The 21094-nt window shown below is 42.0% G+C and overlaps 1 protein-coding gene across 1 annotated transcript in view; it reads left to right on the top strand.

Moving 5' to 3' along the window:
* Window positions 1–15808: 15808 nt before the first annotated feature.
* The window catches only part of RNF175 (ring finger protein 175), a 71073-nt gene continuing 65787 nt past the window's right edge, over window positions 15809–21094 (top strand). Inside the window, 1 exon segment of the mRNA XM_024757463.1 lies at window positions 15809–16055. Within this exon segment, the coding sequence (XP_024613231.1) occupies window positions 15809–16055 (247 nt within the window).

Raw genomic sequence — 21094 nt, forward strand, 5'->3', positions numbered from 1 at the left:
TGGCGGGAGGGGTCACCTTGGAAAGCAAGTCCAGGCATATGTATCCCGCATGCAGTCACTGCCTCTGGATTATGAAACAGTGTGATTTTTTCCATGAAACTTGTTGCACAAATACATATTAATTCATTAACTCAGCAAAGATTTTCTGAGCACCAACTACCACCATTGATGTATTCACTCAATAATGGGTAGTGAGTGCTTACCCACATGCCAGGCGCTGTTCTGGGTGGTGGGTGCACAGAGATCCTGCCCTCCTTCAGCTTCTATTCTAGAGTTAGAAATTGTGTTAGGCACTTAAGATAGACGGATCCTTCCCAAAAGGAACTCTCAATCCAGTAAGAGAGAGAGGCATGCAAACAAATAATTCCAACATGCTGTGTTAAGAGGGAGGTATGCACATGCCCAGGGATGGCATAAAGGAGAGAGTGGATTAACTCAGGTAGAAAATAGAATGTTTGGTTCAGGTCGAGCTCAGGTAAAGGTGCTTGCAAGGAGAAAACTTTCACTGAGTTGTACCAGAATATTTTCTAATAGGACAGAGCCCTAGAAATTAAGTATTTATCATCAGTTTTACATATTGACGAATCAACATTGTGCAATTATCGTGCTGAAGGTATTGTTCTAGACACTACAAATAAACCTGGCATAAGGTCCACTGCCTTTATAATCAATAAAATCCCCACATCCTCAAATTACAAATGAATTCACATTTAACTTAGAAACAAAGAGCAAGTGAGCATAATAAAATATTTCTTAAAGTTGTCCATGATTGTCCAGAGAATAATGCAGATAGATAGGTGCTAAAAAAAAAAATCTATTGATAAAAATAGCAGTTAATACAGATAGCATTAGAAGAAAAAACCAAAGAATTTAACTGTCCCAAGACGTCCCAGTAGAGAGTAATAATAATTATTAATTTAACAACCCAGACATTCTGCTATACCATGAAATGTGCAAAGCACGAGAACTTACTGTCATTAACTGGCTCCCCAGTAGCAATATCTAAAAACCTATGCACTTCCTCATGCATGCATGTGCTTTCTGGTACACCCACACACAAATGTAGCTCTGGCAGGAAATCTATAACTGTATAATCTAAGGGATGTCAGAACAAACCACTTAACAGACTAGAAACTGCAGTTCAAGTGGCAAGCACCTTGGTGTAGCTTTCGAAATTCAGAGAGACCTAGGCAAGTCAATAGTTTCTGCAAGCCTGAGACTACTCATCAATAAATAATTAAGAATTATTACTCTATAAGTTATGCTTAATCTCAATACATTCTCATCTGTTGTTCATCGTCTGTTTTAAGGTGGAATTCTCAGAGCTTGTTTCTGTGTAAGGAGGCACCCAGAACAGGAAGGAACACCAGTCTGCAACCAACCCTAGTGCTACCCCAACAGACTCTGCTGCCCCACCAGCAACCCCATAATGCTCTTCAAATTCTTGAGCACATTGGGTTGCTCTAGGTGTTATAGCTGATCACGGCCTGCTTGGAAGCAGCTTAGAGGGAAAAAATGGCACCATAAGTACTATCTACTCCTCCCTTCTTCCCAAAAGATTTTTCCACCCCCAAAGAAGACTTGGGTGCCTCCATGCTGCCCTCTAACAGCATCAGGCTTCCAATCTGCAGCAGAGTGCTGAGAGTCGTTTCAATTATTCAGCAGTCTTACATTGAACACCTACTATGTGCCAGGTGCTGTCCTAGGTGCTGAAGTCCCAACAATGACCAACATACATGGCTACTCTCAAGAAGAACACAGGCTAATGTGTCATATACACATGTGACATACAATATTAACTGAGACCCAAAATTCTCCAGACTTTCCTGAACACAGTCTTCCTGGGTTCCATTTGTTCTTATGGGTACAGATAAGTTCACATTAAAATAATACTAAAAATCAAAATCTCTAGGCCCAGAAAGTGTCACTAGAGAATTTTGCCAAATATTTAAAGAATAATTGACACCAGTTTTACATAATCTCTTCCAGAAAATAGAAGAGGAGGGAATGCTTCCCAACTCATTTTATGAGGTTAGTATTGCCTTAATACCAAAACCAAATAAAGGACAAAAAAAGAAAACTATAGACCAATATCTTTAATGCATTTAGACACAAAAATCCTCTACAAAATATTAACAAAGCAAATCCAGCAATGTGTAAAAAGAATAATATACTACAAACACACTGGATTTATTCAAGGTATGCAAGGCTGTTTCAATATTCAAAAATAAATGTAATCCACCATGTCAACAAGTTAAAGAAAAAAATCATACAATTGTGTCAATTGATGCAGAAGAAAAAGCATTTGACAAAATTCAATACCTATTCATGATAGAATCTCTTGGCAAACTAGGAATGGATAGGAGCTAGGACACAAGATTGACATACAAAATCAATTGTATTTATATATACTAACAACAAACAAGTAGAAATCAAAACAAACTCACAATACCATTTACAACTGCTCCAAAGAAATTAAAATATTTAGGTATAAACGTAACAGAGCATGTATGGGTTCTGTATGCTGAAAATTACAAAATACTGATGAAAGACATCAAAAAAGACCTAAATAATTGGAGAGACATACCATGTTCATAAATTGAAAGACTCAACATGGTGAAGATGTCAGCTCTCTTCAAACTGATCTAAGGGTTTAATGCAATTTCTATCAAAACCTCAGCAAGCTTCTTTGTAAATATGGACAACGTTATTCTAAAATTTGTATTGAAAGGGAAAGACCCTAGAATAGCCAGAATAATTATGAAAAAGAATAAAGCAAGAAAAATCATTCTTCCTAATATTAAGGCTTACTTTAGAGCTTCTGTAATCAACACAGTATGGTACTGTGGGATAGACACATAGCTTGATGGAATGGAATACAGAACTCAGAAATGAACCCAGCTCATTTTTTACAAAGATGTAAAAGCAACATGATGGAGTAGGGATGGCCTTTTCAGCAAATGGTGCTGGAGCAACTGAATATCCTATAGGCAAAACAAAAAAATCTAAACCTTACACGGTATACAAAAACTAACACAAAATGGATCATGAACTTAAATGTAAAATGTAAAACTATAAAAGTTTTTGAAAAAACAGAAGATAAATTTATTATTTCAAGACCTAGGACCTGGTAAAGAGTTCTTAACTTTGATACCAAAAGCACAATCCATAAAAGGAAAACCTGATAAATGGAACCTCTTCAAACTGTAAAACTTCTGCTATTCAAGAAAACCCTATTAAATGTATATCAAATCATCACATTGTACACTTTCAATATTGTATGATTTTGTTTGTCAATCATACCTCAACATAGGGGTGGTGGGAGACCCCATTAGAAAATGAAAAGATAAATTACAGATTAAGTACTTGCAAACCACATATTTGACAAAAGACCTGTATCTAGAATATATAAAGAACTCTCAGAAGTCAAAAGTAAAAAAATCAAACAATGCATTTAGAAAATGTGTAAAGACATTAACAGACATTCAGTGCAAGAGGATATACATGTGGCCTTGATGGTATCTACCATGGGCTTGGGAGGAGGGAGTGGTAGCCACACCCCAGATGTTTGCTACCCAGGCCCTAGCGGGCAAAGGAGACTTGCAGTGCTTGATTCTATGGTGGGCAACACATTGTGTTTAGCGTGCCAGTAAAGCAGGCGTTCTAAAAACAGGACAATTGGGGGAAAAGCATTTGATTTTGGTTTTTGATTTTTTTTAAAAGCATCAACATAGTCACCATAGAAGAAAACCAAACCATTGTATGCTTACTTATACCTTTTCAAATAAGCTAGTGGGTTTTTTTGTTTTGGGGGGTTTTTCTGTTTGTTTTCAGAATGAAAATATGGGGGTGATGTGGGGAGGTCATAACAATATTTTTAGTGTTTTGGACTTCTAACAATCTGAACACTGACTTACTGCTGATATGGAAAGGGGAGAGGTTCTGACTGTACCATGGTCCCTTCATGCTTCCTGACCTAGCTCCTTTAAATTCTTGTCCTTCGGGGGATTAGAATGTGCACACTGGCCTGTGATGAAAGACTAGAAAATAAAATTTAAACTAAAACCAACCCAAACCAGTAAAGTTACCCCCTGCTTAGCAGATCCAGACCCAAAACCTGAATCCTGAATGACTGTTTATGGTATGAAAAGGAGTTATCTAGGCAAAGGAGAAAGTGGGAGGGGACAAAGTGGACGGACAACTCAACAATAATAGAAGCTTCAAAACCCACTTTCAGCAAGGGAGTGAACAAATAGCTGGAAGATCAAAAGCAAACAGAAGACTCCAACACACTATAGGCCAACCAGACAAACAAACGTCTATAGAAGTTTCCATCAAACAACCACAGAATACACATTTTTCTCAAATTGTTCTATAAGTGACCCCTGTATATTGGCCCTCATGTTGTTTACTTTTTCACAAGAAGTTGGCACCATCAACCCAAAGCCAAACTCAAACTCTTACATATCCAATTGCTTTAAAATATATCCAAAGTAAACATATTTTTAGCCTTTAGAGCCTGCCTGCTTTGTACACCCTGCAAAACTGCACCCAATATCTGCAAGCCATAGAGAAGACAAACCCTGTAGGTGTAAAGGACCCAGAACCACTGCTGCCCCTCAGAGCTCTCTGACTCAGAAACCCCCCTACCTTGCTGCTGAGTGACATCACCTTGACACATAAGCCCCCTCTCCATTTCCCTCTTCTCTGGGAGTTCACTTACCTTCTTCCCCTTTTGGATGGTGGCCCCTGTCTCTGGAAGATCTTCTGCTGTGAGGCTCTTCCCCTCTCATGCAGCCCTGTCCAAATACTGCCCAATAAGCTCACTGTGCACCACAGCCATCTCATGCTCCGGTCTTTCCTTGATCAGCCCCCAAATCCTCAAGCTCAACACACAAGTGAATTCACACGGGACATTCTCCAGGATGGACCATATGTTAGGCCATATAAGAAAGCTCAGTATATTTAAAAGGGCCAAAACCATGTCAAGAATGTTCTCCAATCACAAAAGAATGAAATTAGAAATAAATAACAGAAGGAAATTTGGGAAATTCACAAATATGTGAAAATTAAACATCACATTTCTAAGTGTGTTTGAAATTTAGTTGAATGAAAATGAAAACTCAATATACCAAAACATGTAAGATGCAGTTAAAGCAACACTCAGAGAGAAATAGATGTAAATGCCTATATTAAAAAAGAAGAAAGATTTCAAACCAACAACCTAATCTTCCACCTTAAAAAACAAAAAGAGCAAACTAAGCCCAAAGTGAGCAGAAGAAAGTAAGTTACACAGATTGGAGAAAAAATTGATAAAATTGAGAATAGAAAAACAATGGAAAAAATAAATGAAAATAAAGTTGATTGTTTAAAGAACTCTATAAAACTGACAAAATTTTAGCTAGACTGACCAAAATAAAAAGAGATAAGACCCACATTACTAAAATCAGGAATGAAAGAGGGACATTACTGCCAACCTCACAGAAGTTATAAGGGAATACTGTGAACAATTTTAACCCAATAAATTAGATAATGTTAACACACATTAAAGAAGAACAAACACCATTCATTCACAAATTCATCCCAAAAAATAGAACAGGAAGGAACACTTCTCAACTCATACTATGAGGCCAATATCACCCTGATACCACAATGAAACAAAGAAATCCCAAGAAAATAGACTTCCAGCCAATATTCCTTATGAATATAGATGCAAAAAGCCTCAACAATCTAGCAACATATTGAAAGGATTATGCACCATGACCAAGTGGAGCTCATCCTAGGAATGCTAGCTTGGTTTAACATACAAAGATCAATCAATGTAATACACTATATTAATATAATGAAGGACAAAAACAACATGATCATATCAATAGTTGCAGAAAAACACTTGACAAAATTCAGCACCCTTTTGGGTAAAAACACTTAATTAACTAGGAATAAAAGGGAACTTCTTCAACCTGATAAAGCCATCTACAATTAACATCATACTTAATAGTGAAAACAATAAATGCTTTCTCTTTAGGATCGGGGGAAAAAAGAGTAATATCCACCCTAAGCACTCTTACTCAACATATTACTGAAAATTCTAGCCAGCAGGACAAGGAAAAAAGGACAGCAAATAAAAGAAGAGGAAGAGAGGAGGGGGACAGAAGGAAGGAAGGTGAAAGGTGGAAGGGAGGGAAGGGAAAAGAAGAGAGTGAAAGAGCACAAAAATCCAGATCAGAAGGGAAGAATAAAACAACTACCTCTATTAGCAGATAACAAGACCCTGTACACAGAAAATCCTAAGAAATCCACTAAAAAGCTATCAGAACTAACAAGTGAGTGCAACAAGGCTATAAAATACAAGATCGACATCCAAAAATCTATTGTAATTCTGTACTTTAGCATTGAACAATCCAAAAATGAAATTAAGACAACAATTCCATTTACCATAGAATTAAAAAGAAGAAAATATTTAGGAATAAGTTTAACAAATGAAGTGCAAGATATCTATACTGAATTTGATAAAACATCATTGAAACAAATGAAAGAACTAAATACATGAAAAGACATCCACGTTCATGAATTAGAAGGCTTAATATTGCTAATATGGCAATACTTCCCCAAATTGGTCTACAGATTCAATATATATTATCTATATTCCAGCTACTTTTTGCAGAAATTGACAAGCTGATTCTAAAATTCTCATGAAAATGCAAGAGACCAAAAATAACTAAGACAATCTTGGAAAAAAAGAAGAAAGTTCGAGGACTCACACTTCCCAATTTAAAAGCCTAATACAAAACTACAGTAATCAAGACAGTGTGGTACTGGCATAAGGACAGAAGAATAAAACTGTAGGTCAAAAGAATAGAACTGAGAGTCCAGAAATAAACCATTATATTTATGGTCTATTTATTTATTTATTATTTTTTTGTGGTACGTGGGTCTCTCACTGTTGTGTCCTCTCCCATTGCGGAGCACAGGATCCAGATGCGCAGGCCCAGTGGCCATGGCTCATGGGCCTAGCCGCTCTGCGGCATGTGGGATCTTACCGTACCGGGTCACGAACCCGTGTCCCCTGCATCGGCAGGCGGACTCTCAACCACTGCGCCACCAGGGAAGCCCTGGTCTATTTATTTTTGACAAGGGTGCCAAGACAATGATTCAATGGGGAAAGAATAGTCTCCGACAAATGGTACCTGGAACACTGCACATCTGCATGCAAAAAAAATAAAGTTGGACCATTACCTCACACTATGCACAAAAATTAACTTTAAATGAATCAAAGGCTTAAATATAAGAACTAAAATTATGAAACTCTTAGAAGAAAACACAGGAGTAAACTTTTACAATCTGAGATTAGGCAATGATTTCTTAGATATGATACCAAAAACATGGTACAAAAGAAAAAACGGTAAATTTTAAAACTTTTGCACTTCACAGCATACCATCAAAATAATTAAAAGGCAACTCACAGAATGGGAGAAAATATTTGCAAATCATATATCTACTAAAGGAGTGATATCCAGAATATATAAAGAACTCTTAAAACTCAACAATAAAAAGACTAATGACCCAATTTAAAAATGGGCAAGGAAAGACATTTCTCCAAAGAAGATGTACAAATGGCCAATGATCACATGAAAATATATTTGACATTATTAGTCATTAGGGAAATACAAATCAAAATCACAGTGAGATACCACTTCACACCCACCATGGCTAGAATGGCTAGAAACAGAAAGTTAGAGGATGTAGAGAAATCAGAACCCTCATGCTTTGCTGGTGGGATTGTGAAATGGTACTGCTAACTTGAAAAGCAGTTTGGCGGTTTCTTAAAATCTTAAACATAGAGTTACCATATGACAGAGCAATTGTACTACTAGATGTTATAATCAAGAGAACTGAGAACATATATCCACAAAACAAAAACACTTGTATCTGAATTTTTTATAGCAGCATCAGTCATAGAGCCAAAAAGTAGAAACAACCCAGAAGTCCATCAGTTACTGAGTGGATAGCAAAATGTGGTCTAACTGTATAACGGAATATTATTTGGCCATGAAAAGAAATGAAGTACTGTTACATGTTACAACCTAAAACATTATGCTAAATGAAAACATTATACACAAAAGGTCACATATTGTATGATTTCATTTATATGAAACGTCCAGAACAGGCAAAGCTGTATGGACAGAAGGTAGATTAGTGGTTGCTAATGGGTGGAAGAAGGGGGAAATGGGCAGTGACATCTAATGAATATGGGTTTTCTTTTGGGGGTGATGAAAATGTACTGAAATTATATAGTGGTGATAGTTGCACTGCTGAATCATATACTTTAAGAGGGTGAATTGTATAGTATGTGAATTATATCTCAAGTCTATTATTAAAAAAATGTCAGGTATCCCAAGACTTAAAGTGACACAGTGTGTATGTTGTAAGTGACACCTGCAGCTTGTTTGATTCTGAAACTCATTGTCTTAACTATCAACTATACTCCTGGGCTGCCTTCTTTTTTCACATTGACTTTCAAGACAATGCCATTCATTCTATAGAGTGAATTTGGCCAACACCAGACCTCTATCTCTATCCCTTATTTTTCTCCTGAGTGGACTTTCTCTCACTGTGGACTACTCTGCCTGCGTGGCCTAGAGAGACCTGAGTGGACTTTCTCTCCTGAGTGGACTTTCTCTCACTGTGGACTACTCTGCCTGCGTGGCCTAGAGAGACCTCAAAATCAACACGTGTTAAATTAACTAAAGTCTGTATGAAGGGCAGACACTCAATCCATAAGACCTTAAATAAAATACCTAAAATATATCCTCAATTTATGCATCTGTAAAATTGGAACAAGCATTTCTTAATCCATTTCACAGAGTTACTGCTATAAATATGCAAAGATACAAATGACTATAAATAATTAATTATCTGAAATTCCTAACTCAATGTATAACATATCAATGCAATCAGTGACTTGATTTTTATTATTGTTATCATTTTATTCAATGTATGTCTTACCATGATCTGCCTTCGACATCTTTTTCCAGTTATTTCAACCTATGTATTCAGATGTCAATAAAATGATACTGAACATACTTGAAAAAAAAATCAACATGTGTTAAACCAAATTTAACTTCACCTTCCACAACCTTATCTTCCTTTTATGAATAGCTCTCACTGGGAGTTATTCCTAGTTGGCTGCTGTCCTTTCCATTCCTCAGCTATTTGGAAAGCAAAGATAATTAACTTCCCCCAAGTCCAGTAAATGATCAAGTTTTTCAGGCTCATGTTACCAGCTCTGACCATTCTCTTTCCTGACTCTTCACTCAGACGACATATTCCCAAGAGATTTTTCATCCTTATTTCACATTAATAATGCCATAGGATATGAACACAATAGCAACTAAGGGGAAATGATAAAGACCCTGTCTCCAAAACTTCTAGAGAGCCAGTAGTGGAAGTAGGACCTGGACTCAAGTCTTGCTGTGCACTGGGATCACACACACTTGTCTCCACATGAAACGTCCTTTGAGTTTTTCTCTTAAAGTCATCCCCAAGACTACGGTCATTCTGGCGGATATCTTCAGGAAAATCTTAAACTGGTAAAGTCAAACTATTCCCTGAGTTATACACTAACTATTGTATCTAGGATAGCTTCTAAAATTTTCCTTCTTTTGAGACCTAGCAAAATATGTTTGCTATAAAAATTAAACATACATAAGTAATTTTATGCCAAGATATTAAAATTTAAAAATAGCCATAATTAGACAACATGCCCAGCACGAAGTTTTGTTTATAACCATTTAGTTACTTGGAATAATTGAAATCCTTCATCCTCCCCCGCAAAAAAGGTGAAATCAACAACAACCAACCAAAGACACTAATATTCCATTTCTCTCATACTCTAAAATAATATAAATATGTGTTTTATTTCCATCCATGCACTATTCCAACTATTATATGATGTGCTAGGATTACTGCATTTATGGAATAAATTAGGAAAGCAACTATGTCATCAACACTCATGTGCCACATATTTTCAGCAGTTATGTGGCTGAACACCAAAATTTATGTTCCTTCGACACAAGGATAAAATAACAAGGAGAATGGAACAGACTCAAGCCTTAACCAGGCACGGCTTTCCTTCTCCCAATCCCATGTCAGCATCTCTAAGTGATGGCAAAAGTATGTCCCTGCCCTGGTGAACAATGCCACATCATAAAGCAAGTAGTATACCCACATTCTGAACTGGATGGATTTATGTTCAGGGCACAGTTTAGGCCTCTTATTTTAAGTCCGTATCGATGTACAGAATTCTCAATTGTTCTGTAGTGAGTAGATAGCAAAAGTCTGTGTTCACAGTGACAGCAGCTCCGTCCCCTTCCTGAAGGAAGTTCTGCAGGCTATGGGCTAAGGGAAAACATCCATCCTATATATACACTACCAAATGTAAAATAGATAGCTAGTGGGAAGCAGCCACATAGCACAGGGAGATCAGCTCCGTGCTTTGTGACCACCTAGAGGGGTGGGATAGGGAGGGTGGGAGGGAGATGCAAGAGGGAGGAGATATGGGGATATACGTATAGGTATAGCTGATTCACTTTGTTATAAAGCAGAAACTAACACACAATTTTAAAGCAATTATACTCCAATAAAGATGTTAAAAAAAGAAAAAAAAAAGAAAATATCCGTCCTGGGAATGTGACCACACTACTAATTCCATTTGGCTCCAGGCCAGGCATCGTGCTAGATGCAGAGGTGGAATAAAGATGAGAATGGGTCTCTGCTCAACAAGCCTTTGCAGTTGGTGGCTGACAGAGACATATGTGCCAGCACCTTGAACGCAAAACAGTCTGGAATAGAGAGGCAAATGCAAAAAGCTGTGGGAGCACAGGATTGAGAGAGATGTGTTCCCACCTGGGATCTGGGAAAGCCTGGTGAGAGACTAAAGTTGTCCAGGCCCTTGGCTGAGGGGTGGGACTTGGGAAGATCCAAATGAGGACAGGAAAGGGCATTATAAGCAGAGAGGATGGCCCAGAAGCCCTTATTTGTCCTTAATTGTAAGTAATGGTAAGAATAGTACACCTACCTCATAGGGTGGTTTTGAGGATTGAGTGTATGTAAAGTACCTGGCACTGGTAGGCACTAGAAAAAGTCTTAGCTTTTATGGCAGGCAGGGAGCAAAGTAAGTAAGGCCAGAAAGGCACAGTGGAAGGCTTTTTACTCCAGAAAATAATAACTGTGTCCTCTTGGCATTGCTTTTATAACTGATCTTGTTCCAAGCCCCCAAGTAGGACAAATATCTAAAGTCAAGAGAAAATAGGAATGTTAGTACTTCTCTTTCACGAGAATGTGACTTTTGTGGAACAAAGGTGCAACGTGATCTTGGCAATTAACCTGAGGTAGAGGAATTACGACGGCAAGTCCTTGGTCTTAACTAGAAATGACAAATACAACTTCCACACCAGGACGGGGTTTCCCGGGGGCACCCCCATGAAGCAGGGGACCTCCCACCCCACCCAGGGATTAGGGCACTAGTGGGGCAGTGTCTCAGCTCAGCATTCTTAGATGAAACAATTACCCTCTTCTAACGTATATGGCTTCATCTGCAAAATGGAGATGCTGATTCCTGTCACTGGGGGTCATTTTGAGGATTAAATGATATTAGACATGTAGCCTGCTTAGCCCAAAGCATGGCATGCTGTAGGTGTTTGATAAGTATTAACTCTTTTGATAGGACAGGGGAGAGGCTGGCTGGCCTGGGACAGGATGTCTGGCTTCTAACTTAGTAAAGATGAGACTTCTTAGAGGAGGCACCAGGAAAGGAAAACAAGGAGAGGGGAGAGGGAAGAACCCCCATCAAGGATTTAAATGTGGTTTTTCCTCCTGCTGAGAGGGCCCCTGTACTCAATAAACCGAAATGACCCAGGTTGAACTTTCAGGCTTCAAAGTATAGTTGGTTTTTAAAAGGAGGTCTTCTTTTTCAAGATCAGTTATTCAGCAGAACTGGAAAGCTTGCCCTCAGAAGAGGCTTAGTCCTAAAACCTGCAGAGAAAACCATGAAGAGTGGGGATGTGCCATCTCTATATAGGAAGCGGGAGCCCCATACATGCTATTGTTTGATCACTGAGACTCTGCTGCCACCTCGATTTTAAATTAACCAGAAACCTGAGAACCTGAAAGCTGAGCTCCAGCTAACATTATTTAAATGAACCAGCTGTTACATGAACTTTAAACCACATGTCATTTGGTAGTGGGGCTGCCCTGGGCCAAGAGACATCAGTACAGAGAGTTCCAAGCTCACAAGTGGATTGTGTTCCAAATGTGCGTTTGGAAGGCTGTGGTTTGAAAGGCTGTGGTTTGAAAGGCAGAATACACTTTCCCAAAGCAGCGATGTTATAAATGGTGATTAGGGCCACACGCCAGCTCACAAAACTCCATGTAACCATAATATAGCTAAATACTGAACACTTTAGCCAAAAAAGTAGAAGTCAATAATGTTACAATACTAATAATTAAAGGATGAGATAATAAAGTTGAGCATCTTTCATTTGTCTTGAGTACTACTAAGCAAAAGCAGATTTAATTAAAGGAAAATGCAAAGGTCTACCCCGTGAGGCTGAGGGGCCTGGGAACACTGCTACTGTAGTCAGGAGCCCAGGCAGTCGGAAATCAGACGAGCTTGCGTGATTTCTGCCAGTGTCTACACCTGAAGACTAACCTATCATCCAGAGGCAGATGGGGGGATGGGGCTTGAAGTGCTGGGATGGAAAGTCAGCCTAATTATCTCTATGCAGTCACTCCATCTTCCAAGGTAGAACCTGGCTTTGGGGTCGCTTTCCTTTAAGGGATGACTGCCCCCATCAATGACCCAGGCTGCCCCTGACCCCAAGAATCACTGAGTGCAGAACTTTTGGCGCCTCTTTTAATACTGATTTTTGAGACCAGGCAAGCAGTTGATTACTCACATTGCCTGGATGGTTTTGAACTTGACCCCCCTGCCCCATTTAGACTGAATCTGCCATTGCCAGCCCTTCACAGAGGAGAGGCCCCGCTAGGCTCCTAGACTCCCTCCCTCCAGCTTCCTACTCCACGTGACCGGCACTGCACCTGGCTGAAGACATCCTGAATCACCCATTTTAGCTGTAATGATGAGGATGAAATACAAATTTTATCTATCACTATGAAAAGGGTATGAGAAAGAGGAAAGGGGCACAGGGAAAAAGAAAGTTACTTGAAAAAGATCATTTATAAAGCAATATAGTGGTCTTTTGCAAGATCAAACAATTAGGGGACACCATCAGCCATCAGCAGTTCGGTTGTTCTCAGCAGAGAATGGGGAAAGTAATAGATGGTCGGAATGGGTGGGAAGGTGGAAGGGACGCACTTTGCCTTCAGTAATTTAACATATACAAGGCATTTCCGTGAAGCATGCACTTTAGATTAACTCTTATATACATAAATGCAGTAATTAATTCTCTTTAAATTACAAAAACATCTCATAACTATTTCTTCCAATTGGTTTACATCCCTTGACCTTTTCTAATGATTCAGTTTTTTGAAAAAAATTATTTCTAACAGTTCTGTTTATTCTGACCACTGATCCTTTGACAGCTAGATAAATGCAAATATATTCTCTTAGTCCAAGGTTTGCTTCTTTTTATTTTTTTATTTGTGTGTGTGTGTGTGTGCGTGTATACCACATCTTTTTTCTTTGAATTTTATTTTATTTTTTTATAGAGCAGGTTCTTATTAATCATCAATTTTATGCACATTAGTGTGTACGTGTCAATCCCAATTGCCCAATTCAGCACACCCACACCTCCACCCCCCACAGCTTTTCCCGCTTGGTGTCCATACGTTTATTCTCTACACCTGTGCCTCAATTTCTGCCCTGCAAACTGGTTCATTTGTACCATTTTTCTAGGTTCCACATATATGCGTTAATACACAATATTCGTTTTTCTCTTTCTGACTTACTTCACTCTGTATGACAGTCTCTAGATCCATCCACGTCTCAACAAATGACTCAATTTTGTTCCTTTTTATAGCTGAGTAATATTCCATTGTATATATGTACCACATCTTCTTTATCCATTCGTCTGTTGATGGGCATTTAGGTTGCTTCCATGACCTAGCTATTGTGAATAGTGCTACAAGGAACACTGGGGTGCATGTGTCTTTTTGAATTATGGCTTTTTCTGGGTATATGCCCATAGTGGGATTGCTGGGTCATATGGTAATTCTATTTTTAGTTTTTAAAGGAACCTCCATACTGTTCTCCATAGTGGCTGTATCAATTTACATTCCCACCAATAGTGCAAGAGGGTTCCCTTTTCTCCACAGCCTCTCCAGCTTTTGTTGTTTGTAGATTTTCTGATGACGCCCATTCTAACCGGTGTGAGGTCATACCTTATTGCAGTTTTGATTTGCATTTCTCTAATAATTAGTGATGTTGAGCAGCTTTTCATATGCTTCTTGGCGATCTGTATGTCTTCTTTGGAGAAATGTCTAACAGCTTGCTTCTTTTTAATGGCAACTTTCCATTGTACAGAAATTTTACTTTTGTGTGTGTGTGTGTGTGGTATGTGGGCCTCTCACTGTTGTGACCTCTCCCATTGCAGAGCACAGGCTCCGGATGCGCAGGCTCAGTGGCCATGGCTCATGGGCTCAGCCACTCTGTGGCATGTGGGATCTTCCCGGACCAGGGCACGAGCCCATGTCCCCTGCATCAGCAGGTGGACTCCCAACCACTGCACCATCAGGGAAGCCCAGAAATTTTACATTTTAATGTAGACTAACTTATGAATCTTTTCCTTCATGGTTTGTTCTTCTTGACTTTTGTTTAATATATCTTTACTATATAGATATGACAAAGATATTCTTTTAAATTGTCTTCTTAAAGTTTTGCTTTTTAAACCATGTTTGTCTTGTTATGCTGTAACTTTTTTCACATGGATAAGCTAATTACTACCCAGTCTATCCTTTCCCTGCTGATTTGCCATTCTTCTCATAAAAATAGTTCCTGTCAATGCATGTGTCCATTTGGAGACTTTCTCCTCCAACCCATGGGTCTATTTCTCTCTTCCTGTACAATATACCATATTTTCCTATCTAGGCTTGATTCCACCTTGTTTTTCAAGCACCTTTATGACATTATCTCATTTCTTCTCTTACATCATTGCAATCACCTCGGGGCTCTAGACCAGGAGAGGATGGGGTCAGCAGACTGAGGCTAACATGCTGAAGAAATTACCGCTAAACAACAGAACTAAAGTTCATCTTTTCCACATTGATGATGGAGTCAGCTGCCAACCATTCAATTTGGGAAACAAAGTTGCAAATTACATGGGCTGGACCCAGAAGACAAGACTTCAAGTGATGTCTCAGGGGAAGGCCCAGGTCCTGGAGGAGCACATTGGTGAAGGGGCTCTGCATTCTCCCACAGTGGAGTTTCCCTCCTTTGCCATCTGTGGAGGGGCCGATGGGACTCTACCAGGGAGCTGTCCCACCTGACTGAGGCTGCAGATAACTGAGGAAGAAGGGGTAGGGGGCTGGGCAGGCAGCAGAGGGTCAGTCTCTGGGCATATGGACCATCACCTGAACTCTTGTCTTCTGATAAACACTTCTGAGGGAGAGAACTGAGGAGAAAATGACCTCACTCGTCCTCGCTCCTCTCTCATCTCCACTGCTCACTCTTAGACTCCCTACATCTTATCCTTCCTGTAGCCTGGTAACAGAGCTGCTGGGTCCAGCCCAGAGCACGGGAAGTGGGGTGTGGGGGGGGTGGCACAGGACGTTTCACTAGTGAAGGCGGCTGATGGAATGGCTACACCACAGAGGGCCCCGAGACCCTGAGAGTCTCCTCAGTGGTGATGGTGACCATCATGAGCGTCCCTGCTCTGCAGGAGGCTCCCCGTGCTGGTACCAGGACCGCACTGCCCGGGGCTGGGCATCTGGGCAGCCCCCGCCCGCAGACTCGGAGACCCTCGGCAGCAGCTGTGTGCGCTGGAGGTATGGCCACGTGGGCAACACCGGGGCTGGAGGCGCCCCCCCAGCACGAGCAAGTACCGGGTGTGGGGCGCGGACATGGGGGAACACCGGGCTGGGGTCCCAAGGCCTGCACAGGGGCTGGGAGGCCACACAGATAGGTCTCCAGGGTCCCCTGCCAGCACCCGGTGTGAACTGGCTGGGGATGGAGGGAGGGATGACCTTCTGGAAAATGCTGTCTCTTCACCCCGCCCCACCGCACCCCAGGAGGCCGAGCTCCTCTCCATTTCCCTCTCTGCCTCTTTCCTTTTCTTCTCCCCTTCCCCTCTTTTCCTCTCTCCTCCTTCCCTCCATGTCTCCCCACCCACTCTGTCTCTTCCAGCATGAGCCTTCTACTCAGCCCTATCCATTCCCTGCCCTCCGTGCTGGCTGCACCCCTCTCTCTCCTCCTTGCTCCCTGGCGGAACCGGGTGAAGGCCAAGGCACTGGAGGAGGGCAGCTGAGGAATGATGGATGTACATCAGGCTCAACTCTATGGTTCTCACTCTGGAGCAAGCATCAGAGCCACTTGGAGGGCTGGTTAAAAAGTAGATGTAGATCAATTGCTGGGCTCTGCCTCCAGGGTCTCCAAGCCTCACCTCTGGGGTAGGGCCTGACCATTTGCAATCTAACCAGTTCCCAGGGGGTGCTACTGCTTGAGCTTTGAGAATCACTGGGCTAGCACGTTCTTCCTCCTGCTGGTGGTGATTTCAAACCCAATCGTTCATTTATTTTTCATTCATAGGACAATTCTTAGGTCATGACCAGGTACTGGGAACTGGGGTAGGGAGTGGGGGAAGAATACGATTAGAGGTGGGCCTTTCCTCTCGGAGCTCACATCCTGGAAGGAAAGTAGAACTAGGACACAGCTCATTGAGGGGAGGAAGAAATTACTGAACCAAAAACAGGTTCAAGTGAAGCTTTGTAGGATTTCTAAGAAGCAAGGGATTTCTCCTGGCAGGGGGGATGGGCAAGGCTGGTGGGGGGCATGGCATTTGAGCTGGGCCTCGGAGGATGGGTGAGATCTGACCTTGTGGCCATGAGGGGAATGGAAATTCTAAACGGATGGAACAGCAGTACCAAATTGCTTGGAGGTGAAGAACATTGTTGGGGGATGGAGACCCTGGGGAAAGGGGAGAAGGAGCAGTACTCACTGTGACCCTGGTAGAAATCCAGGGTTCATGAAGGCTTGTAGTGAAAGATAAGGGAGAGAGCTAGGCTGCTGTAGGCCTCGTGTCCCGCACTATGCATTTGGGAGTTCGTCTCCAAAATGGAGAAGCTCTAAGGAAACTCCATGGCTTCCTTGCTGGTTCCAAACCCGGATCATCCAGAGAGAGTTATGGACGAAGACCTCTGCACACCAGGAGGGCCAGAAGACTGGCAAGGGTCACTTTTGCTGCTGCTGTTTGCTCTCCCTTAAGGCTGACATCACTGTCTTGCCGTCGCCCTCAGGAGGCACGGTCCCTCTGTTAACTGGGAGGGACCCACAGCTTTCCCCTTAGCCCCAAAGGCAGAGCTGTGTGGTCCAGGGACCAGAAGCCAAGGTGTCACCCGAGAGTTATTTAGAAGTGAGAGTCTGAGTCCCCACCCCAGACGTACTGAATTAAAATCTGCATTTTAACCAGACCCCTGGGTGACTGCATATCAAAGTTTGAGAGGTGCTGGTTTAAACCAGACTTTACAAGAGCCGGGGAAAACAAAAGAAAAATAGATAGGGTTACTGAGCACCCAGTAAAAATTTACTAACTTCCCTATACATTATGTCACCCTCTCACTCTGAACCTCACCCTGTTTTATTTTCCTTCATCGCCATTGCCACCTGAAGTAGTCTATTTGTGTATTTGTTTCTCTAAGAGCCTCCATCACCTCCCAAGGTCCAAGAGAGCAGGCACTTCATCTGCTTTACTAGCTACTAGGTTTCCAGCATTGAAAAAAGTCTGGCAAATGGCAGGATGTCAAGAAATATTCACTGAAAGAATGAAGAATGAGCAAACAACCCCATGACCTGGGACACAGTCTGCGCAGCTCCCAGCCAACCTCTCTGTGGCAGAGGTCCGCCCCATTCCCCACCATCCTCCTCCCCCCAGCTCAGCGGCACCCCTGGGTTCTGCTGAGCCAGCTAGCCTCGTGTGCTTTTGAGACGCCTCAAAGTTGGAGTGCAAGAGAGCAGAGAGTGTGGATTCATGTGTTCCCTCCTCTGCTTGACTGAGGTCTGCTTTGCAGGCTCTATCGTCCCCCGAGAAGACCCACCTCTGCCCCAAAACTGCTCTCTGCCTCACAGCCCTCCCCTCCCCTCTATGCACAGGAATTTTGTCCTCCTCCCGTAACATGAATTCCTTATCGCTGGACGCAGCCCTCCAAACCTAATACCCTTTCCTCCGGCTCACATGTGCCCTAGGGACATCAGTAGTTTGAGTTCACTGTTCTGCTTTTGCCACTCGTTTTAGCAAGATTCCTCTATCAGATGGATTGTCATGAGGGAAGAGTTGAAAGGGAAAGGTAGCAGCTGGGGTGAGAAAGGATGAGAACTGGCACCAGTGGGGGTTCAGTGGTGGCGGGGGGGTGGCCCAGCCCTGCCCTCCTGCAGATTCAGACATGGAAATAGTCATCAATGACGGTGCAGTGTGGCAACAGTGTTCACGGGCCAAACCTGAAGGGCTTCCTGGAGGAAGTGGGTCCAGGGCAACCCACAGGGAGGCTGGCGGTGCAGAAAAAGCATTCAGGAGACAGAAGGTTCTGCTTAGTTGGAGCAGAGGGTGTGCAGGGGCAGTGGACGGAGGTGAGGCCAGAAAGAGACACAAGGCCTCATGAGGGACATTAACAAGGGTGGTCAGGGGGATGTTAATGTGATCAGTTGGCTTTTGATAAGATCACCTCACTGTTTGAAGAGGGGAAAGGCGAAGGCAAGGGCCCCAGGAGGAGGGGAGCACCCTGGTGCCTGGCTCCATCTCCATCTCTCCTGGCTCAGAAAGCCTTCCCCGCCCCCCATCTAGAGTCAGGACCCCTCCCCCACCACCGGTTATGCTTTATCACACATTGTGTTTATTTTCTTCTAGGATTTACTCCATTAGGTAATTGTTTTGTTTATTTGTTTATTGTCTACCCTTTCTGTCGCACAAGGCTCTATTCATGAGAACACAACCTCGTCTGTCTTATTCTCCACTGTATGCCAGCCCCACTCAGTGCCTGCCACACAGGAGGTGGTCAATAAATATTTGTTGAGGGCTTCCCTGGTGGCGCAGTGGCTAAGAATCCACCTGCCAATGCAGGGGACACAGGTTTGAGCCCTGGGCCGGGAAGATCCCACATGCCGTGGAGCAACTAAGCCTGTGTGCCACAACTACTGACCCTGCACCCTAGAGCCCACGAGCCACAACTACTGAAGCCCGCATGTATAGAGCCTGTGCTCCTCAACAAGAGAAGCCACCGCAATGAGAAGCCCACACACCTCAACGAAGAGCAGCCCCCACTCGCCACAACTAGAGAAAGTCCGCGCACAGCAATGAAAACCCAATGCAGCCATAAATAAATAAATAATTTATTTAAAATTAATAAATAAATAAATAAATAAATATTTGTTGAATGAATGAAAACATGGATGGTATAGAGGCCATAGAGGTGGAAAGAAGTGGTTTGCGAGGTCTTTAGAGGTAGTGTCAACGGGAGCGTGACAGGCTGGAGGCGGAGGGTTAGATTAACAATGGTGCCCCAGGTTTCTGCTTTAAGCGATTGGGTGGATGGGATGTGGGGCTATTGGGGGAGGTGGGGGGCGCTGAAATGGGAGCAGTTCTGGTGAAATTAATGTATTCGGTTTGGGGCAGGTTGAGTTCGTGTGCCTGAGGGACATCCAGGTGGATTTGTGTAAGAGTCACTTCATTAGAAGAATCTAGAACTCAAAAGTGAGATTTGGCTTACAAGGAGAAGAGAGGTCGATTGGAATGATGATGCAGGGTTAGGAAGAAAAGGGCTTGGCAACTGACAGACAAGGAGAAGGGGCAAGGAGAGGACCAAGTAAACACGACTGCTTGATTTCTTTTAAGTGACGTGTTCATGTAGAATATATTCAGTATAGACGAATATAAAAAAAGAAGTAAATATCCCAAGATCCAGCACCACCCACGGGTCATGGCTACGTTTTGGTAACTCTTCTGGATCTCTCTCTCTTCTGGATGTCCCTGTTCTTCATTCTATATAACTGCACATTGACACTGATATGTTCATATTATACACAGCTGTTTTTGGAGCATGCATTTTTTCTTAACCATACATCATGGAAATATTTCTGCGTTGATAGGTATGGCTCTGCACCATCATTCTAAAGAGCTACATGGATTTGCTTTGCAGAGAGATACCATAACTCAGTAACTGATCCCTCACACACTGACACATAGATTGTTGCCAGTTTTGCGATATTATAAATAAAATTACATGAACACTTGTGTCGTCCTTCCTTGTCTCTTCATTTCCTTAGAGAATACTCCTAGAACATTCTACACTAGAATAGACAAACACTTACAGTTTTGATATGGGTTGCCAAATTTCTCTCCAGAGAAACTGTCTTGATGTACACCCACACGTGACATGTGTGAGAGGGCTATATTCCCCCTTGTCATTCTTTTCGGTGAAAATTATACCTTGTTGTTATGGGAACTTTTTCTTTTTATTGCTAATTTTTATTAAAGTTTTGTACATCCCAAATTTAAAGACTCATACATAATTCTGTAAGACTTAAAACAAACCAAAAAAGCATTCTCACTTTCACTCACCTTTCTCCATTCCTGATTTCCACTCCCCAGAGGCAACAATTTTCAACCCTTCCACCCATTTTTTCTGGTATGTGTTCCATGTCTTCAATAACATGATCACGCAGCATTTCTTGATTTTTAGTCACTGGTGTTATCTGATTGATTCCCTACTGTGGATGATGAGAACTATACTCTCTCCCACCAGCCTGTCCACCCGACCCCCACTGCTTTCCTTTCTTCCATCCTCTCTATTTAGTTACATCACACATTTTGGCTAAGTCTTCACTCACTGCCCACGTTAGCGACTCAAGTGAGTACTAGTCACTCCCAGC

This window comes from Neophocaena asiaeorientalis, unplaced genomic scaffold (genome assembly GCF_003031525.2).
Source record: "Neophocaena asiaeorientalis asiaeorientalis breed wild unplaced genomic scaffold, Neophocaena_asiaeorientalis_V1.1 scaffold238, whole genome shotgun sequence".
NCBI lineage: Eukaryota > Metazoa > Chordata > Mammalia > Artiodactyla > Phocoenidae > Neophocaena > Neophocaena asiaeorientalis.